At 45.0% G+C, this 5,975-nt stretch overlaps 1 protein-coding gene across 1 annotated transcript; it reads right to left on the bottom strand.

Annotated features, from left to right (window-relative positions):
* Positions 1-3,525: 3,525 nt before the first annotated feature.
* On the bottom strand, positions 3,526-4,705 carry LOC123075242 (probable histone acetyltransferase HAC-like 1). Its single transcript, XM_044497897.1, has 3 exons — positions 4,447-4,705; positions 3,849-3,982; positions 3,526-3,759 (listed from the first exon to the last, which is right to left on the bottom strand). The coding sequence occupies exons 1-3, from the start codon at positions 4,703-4,705 to the stop codon at positions 3,526-3,528; spliced, it is 627 nt and encodes a 208-aa protein (XP_044353832.1).
* Between the last annotated feature and the right edge of the window lie 1,270 nt (positions 4,706-5,975).

Genomic DNA, 5,975 nt, shown 5'->3' with positions numbered 1-5,975 from the left:
GGTTCCTCTTGATCTTCAGCAGCTTCCCCCGTTGCAGCATCACCGTATTCAGGGGGCACATAGTTGTCATCGTCCTCTTCTTCTTCTTCGTCTTCCATCATAACCCCTATTTCTCCAGGCCTCGTCCAAACATTATAGTGTGGCATGAAACCCTTGTAAAGCAGGTGGGTGTGAAGGATTTTCCGGTCAGAGTAAGACTTCGTATTCCCACATGTAGGGCATGGACAACACATAAAACCATTCTGCTTGTTTGCCTCAGCCACTTCGAGAAAATCATGCACGCCCTTAATGTACTCGGAGGTGTGTCTGTCACCGTACATCCATTGCCGGTTCATCTGCGTGCATTATATATAATTAAGTGTGTCAAAAACCATTACAGAACATCATGAATAGATAATTAAGTGACCAAATTAATAGAAGTTCATCATCACATTAAAACCAAAGTACATACATAGTTCTCATCTAACAACATATATATAGCTCTCCAGAGCATCTAATTAATTAAACCATACATTGAAACTATGTAAAACATTTCAATGCGAAAACAAATGCGATCATAATCGCAACCAAGGTAACAATTGATCCAACGGCATAATGATACCAAGCCTCGGTATGAATGGCATATTTTCTAATCTTTCTAATCTTCAAGCGCATTGCATCCATCTTGATCTTGTGATCATCGACGACATCCGCAACATGCAACTCCAATATCATCTTCTCCTCCTCAATTTTTTTATTTTTTCCTTCAAGTAATTGTTTTCTTCTTCAACTAAATTTAACCTCTCGACAATAGGGTCGGTTGGAATTTCCGGTTCAACCACCTCCTAGATAAATAAAATCTATGTCACGTTGGTCGGCATATTTGTCATAAACAATAAATGAACCAAATAGTTATAAAAAGATAATATATACCACATCCGAATCATAGACAGGACGAGGGCCGACGGGGCGGATACCAAAACCATCGCACTATGTAATAAGAAGGAATAATAAAAGTAACAAAATTAGACAAGTATCTATCTAAAGTAAGAATTTTTTTCTTTCAGAAAGAAGATAAGAACAAGAGGCTCACCACGGTGGTGCTGGCGACGAGATCGGCGCGGGCGATCGACGGCGGTGAAGACGGGGACGGGACGTGACGGACCGCTAAACCTAGACAAATCTCGGGGAAAATGGAGCTCGGAGGTCGAGTTTCGAGAGGAGAAAGATTAACTAGTGTGGCTCAGACATTTCATCGAACACCTCATGTGCATAGGAGGTGAGCTAGAGCACCCAAATGCCCTCCCCTCGCCGGCCAGAAAAAACAGAGCACTGTCGAGTGCTCTGCTGTGGCGATGGGGTATATATAGGCAACTCATTGGTCCCGGTTCGTGGCACCAACCGGGACTAAGGGGGGGGCATTGGTCCCGGTTGGTGCCACGAACCGGGACCAATGCCCCCTTTAGTCCCGGTTGGTGGCACCAACCGGGACCAAAGGCCTTGTGCTGCCCCGCGTCAAAAGTTTAGTCCCACCTCGCTAGTTGAGAGAGCTCGAGAGTGGTTTATAAGCGCTGCTGCGCCCACCCTCTCGAGCTCCTCTCAACTGCAGGCTTTCGGGCCTAACCGTTCTCTTAGCCTGTGGGGCCTACTGGGCCTTCTGCGGGCCTGAATACTGGCCCATGGATGGGTTTCAAGTCGTATTCAAGCCGTGGTGGCCCAGTAGGTGGCATAATTTTTCCCCTGTTTTTTGTTTTCTCTTTTGCTTTATTTATTTTGTTTTGTTTCTACTTACAACAAAAAACTTATTTATTTTATTCCATTTTGTTTCTAATTACTTATGTATTTTACTTTATTTATTTTATTTTTATTTATTTTACTGCTGCTATTTTTATTTATTTTACTGCTGCTATTTTATTTATTTTATTAAGGTTTATTTATTTTATTTACTATAGTTTATTTTATTTATTTTATTAAGGTTTATTATTTTATTTACTATAAAAAATGAACATAGATGCGCCTATAGAGAAAATTCAACCTAAATTCATAATAAATTTCTATGAAATTCAAAGAAATTTACTCTGAATTTAGGTCAAATTCCCTGTATAAGGGCATCTATTTTCACTTTGAGAGGAGCTCAACAAGGCAGAGAGGGACGGGCTTATAAACCGGTGTGAGCGCCCTTCGGTTGGCGAGGTGGGACTAAACACTGACCGCTACTAGGACCAACCCTTTAGTCCCGGTTTGTGGTATGAATCGGGACTAAAGGGTGAGCCTCTGGTCCCGGTTCAAGCCACCAACCGGGACCAATGGTGGTGGGCCAGGAGCGAGGCCCATTGGTCCCGGTTTGTCCCACCAACCGGGACCAAAGGGGCCGGACGAACCGGGACCAATGCCCCCACGAGGCCCGGCAGGCCCCTGGCCGCACGAACCGGGACCAATGCTCACATTAGTCCCGGTTCGTGACTGAACCGGGACTAATCTGAATATTGCCCTATGACCAAAGCCCAGTTTTCTACTAGTGAATGGTCACCGTAGGCGTTGCACCATTGCAGTGCTTTGGGATGGACCTAGGTTGTGTTTGCACACGAACACGCCACCATGTACCCTTGACGTCGAGGGTGATGCACCGCAGCTCATGTTGAAAGAGGTCGCAATTTTGGCTCCGCGGCTCTTCCGGCTATGATGACTTCTCTGCAGGACAATGATTTGGCAAGACCATGAACTAGATGACTTTTTGTCCGTGATCAAGAATCTTAATCTAGCTCGTGATTGGATCCCGGATGAAAAGAAATCCTGTGGGGCACCGAGATTTTTGGTTACCGCAGTAACAGAAAAATACAAGACGGTTACCGAACGAATTTTTTGAATGAATTTGAATCTGGAAAAAAAATCATTCAAACTCAAAAATTCAGGATTTCTTGCCCGGTACGGTGATTTTTCATGAGGTACTGGGATTTGCGGTTGCCGCCTGGTAACCAATTTTTTCGCTCGGTACCCAAAACCTTAGCAGCAGATAGATCTGCGTGTAAAAACATTACTATATCTATATGTATAATGTTCATGGAATGGTACAACAAATGTGCAAGCCAACACACACGTAAGGTAAACAATCTCAAGGAATTAGGCCTGCTTTTCATATATTCTTTGAGAGGGACAACACAAAGCCGAACTCTTCTTGACTGCACAAACACATATTCTAGAGTGGGTGAACACCACCATATACCCTTTTTTTAGAAAAGGAGGATAACCCCCGGCCTCTGCATCGAGCGATGCACACAGCGACCACCATATACCCTAAGATGAAAATATTTTTGACATTTCTTTGCAGATGAAGTTCACAATACGTATCCTTTAAACCTTTACCAATTACCACCAAGGATGCAGATTATTAACTACTACTCGAGCACTTGTTAAACTGTTCGGCAAAAACTGAATGCTAATGATATAACCCTGTGAAGAATAGTTAAGACAGAATCAGCTAAATGCCGATGAGGAGAAGGTTCAGATGTCGATGCTCCACCACAGCTCTCGAATGGCTGGATCATTTCAGTCCATGGTTGGGAGGTAGATACGGTGAAAACTGTTCACGGTCAGCATCCTACAGCAGGTAGGGCACTTGCTCTGAGCCTGGATGGAGGCCTCGATGCACTTCTGACAGAAGATGTGGCCGCAGATAGTCGACGACGCATCGACCAACTCGTTCATGCAGACTGGGCAGCTGAACTTTGGTTCCTTTGGGAGATCCTTCGAAGGTGCAGGGCATGCCTGAGTCACCTTAGGCTGTAGATTTTAGCCAAGCATTAGGAATATAGTAACTAGAGTACCATATTTGGTATTGGTAAAGCATAAGCATAGTGTAGAGTTCTTACCAAGAGTTTGTTGGTTTCAGGTGTGTCTACTGTGTTTATTACGAGGTTGTCGTTGGACGCTCTAGGCCGACCATGTTGTGTAGGGAGTATCCCCTGAGACAACATTGTGTTCACATGCTCATCAGGAGCTCCCCCTGGAAGGACAACAGATACAAATCAGTAAATGAGAAAATACGGTCAGGCAAATTAGAAGAAAAAGACCCTCCAAGACTAAATAGTCTATTTGGAAGATGTCATAGATGAATATGGGAAAACACTGTGGGACTGATCATTGTGAGATCACATTTCGAACTGATACTATGTCATTCCCAGAAAAAGAATGGAAATTAAGAGTCTGAAAGAGCATAATGCCAAATTCTGATAATACAACTTTCAGTTTTACATTTTACTTGAAGCACTTCTGTCAGAGAATAGCTACTTAGTGGATGTTTTTTTTTCTGAATAGAAAGGCTAAACACAAGTTGATTTTTGTCAATTTTGCTGCTGTCATTGGATTTCTAGGCTAGAAGCCCCACAGCATGCCTACAGAATAATTTCAATTTAAAGTAACAGCCCTAAGGATATGATATGAGCACACTATCAGTAAAACTATCTATACCTTGCAGCGAGGTACCACTATTGGCACTCCGTGGAACCAAGCCGGCACCAGATGAAGTATCCATGTTGTATGTTAGATAAGACATTGTAGAAGTTTCACTTGCGCCTTGCGTGATACCAGGTGTCGGAATCATCATCCCACAGCAAGTGGAAGATGCTATCTGTCTTGACAATTGTTGGTTTTGTCGATGTTGTCGGCTCTCAGCACTAAAGGTCCTGCCAGCAAACATCACGAGTGGCTCAATTGGCCCTTTCGCCATTTTGTAGTAATCCATCTGTCCAAAGGAGGAGACAACAAACATTATTTTTGCTCGGAAATGAACTTGGTTGGTCGAAACCAATCTACATATACAAAAGGAACAGAAAATAGAGCAAGACCTTGTTTGGGAATTTTCTATACAAGGTATACTCCAGCTGCTTCGCAATCCCTGGCAGCAGACGCCGCCGGTGAGCTGGCAATGGTCTCGTTTCTATATACTGCAATCTGCGAATTCAAGAGCAGCTATCAAATAAAAGAAAAATGTCCCGCAATAATAGCCCACATTATATCAGATTCAGACCATCAACTTTGATTGCGTAAATAAATTGCGGTAACTAATAACAAAAGGACTCAACTGTATCCCCAGATTTCCAAAATTTATATAAGGCGGGAGCCATCAGCTAGCTTTGATAGTCTATCTATGATTAATCAACTTTGCCAATAATTTTTGGGAATTAAATAACGTCATGGCAGTAAACTTGACCCTGTTGTCTAGTAAACATGACGTGATTTAATTTTTGGGAATTAAATAACGTCATGGCAGTAAACTTGACCCTGCTGTCTAGTAAACATGACGTTATTTAATTTTTGGCACTAAACTTGACCCTACGGTAAACTTGGGAATTACTAGTAATAGTACTCGCTGAAGCCACTGATAACCCCGATCAGTAGCTTCAGCGAGTACTATTACTAGTACTTCCCAAGTTTTCTCGAAGTGGTCAACTAATTCCCAATTGGGGCAAAGAGAAGCGATGAGTGCTTAGAGCATCTCTAGCTGCGCCCCCAACAGGCCCTCTCCAGGCGAATTTTCGGCGTCGGCGCCCAAAAATCGGCCCAGTCGCGTCCCAAGAGCCCGTTTTTCGCCGGTTTGGGCCGAAACTGGCGCCGGCAGACCCAGGCCGAACCTGGCGCGTTGGGGGGCGCCCGGGAGCGCCGGGGCGAACGGTTTTGGCGCGAAAGCGGATGGGCCCGCCGAGTCAGCGAGACACCGCTTCGTCACCCTCATCGCCTCGGTTCCCGCGGGAATCAATGCGAAGGTTGCCGCGCTGCCGCGCCGGTCAGCCTCCATTGATGGCTCACGGGCGGCGCAGTGAACGCGCCGCGACGCGCGTCCAGCCACACGTCGCCCGGCATGCATCCCGTCGCCGCCCGGCGATAGCTATAAAAGGCGACCTCCCCGCCGGTGAACGCCACAGCTCTCATTTTCCCCCCTCCCCGGCGTAGATAGCAACACTCCCCTCTTCCCGCCGACGAGAAAGATGGCCGAGAGG

Source organism: Triticum aestivum, chromosome 3D (assembly GCF_018294505.1).
Source record: "Triticum aestivum cultivar Chinese Spring chromosome 3D, IWGSC CS RefSeq v2.1, whole genome shotgun sequence".
In the NCBI taxonomy this organism is placed as follows: domain Eukaryota; kingdom Viridiplantae; phylum Streptophyta; class Magnoliopsida; order Poales; family Poaceae; genus Triticum; species Triticum aestivum.
This window is presented reverse-complemented; position numbering and strand designations above follow the sequence as displayed.

Excerpts from the sequence above, each read along its gene's own strand:
- LOC123075242 (XM_044497897.1), bottom strand. The coding sequence starts at position 4,705 with ATGGCGAAAGGGCCAATTGAGCCACTCGTGATGTTTGCTGGCAGGACC. Across the intron at positions 3,983-4,446 it reads TAGTGGTACCTCGCTGCAAG|GGGGAGCTCCTGATGAGCAT; the intron begins GTATAGATAGTT and ends TTGTCCTTCCAG. Across the intron at positions 3,760-3,848 it reads CTGAAACCAACAAACTCTTG|CCTAAGGTGACTCAGGCATG; the intron begins GTAAGAACTCTA and ends TAAAATCTACAG.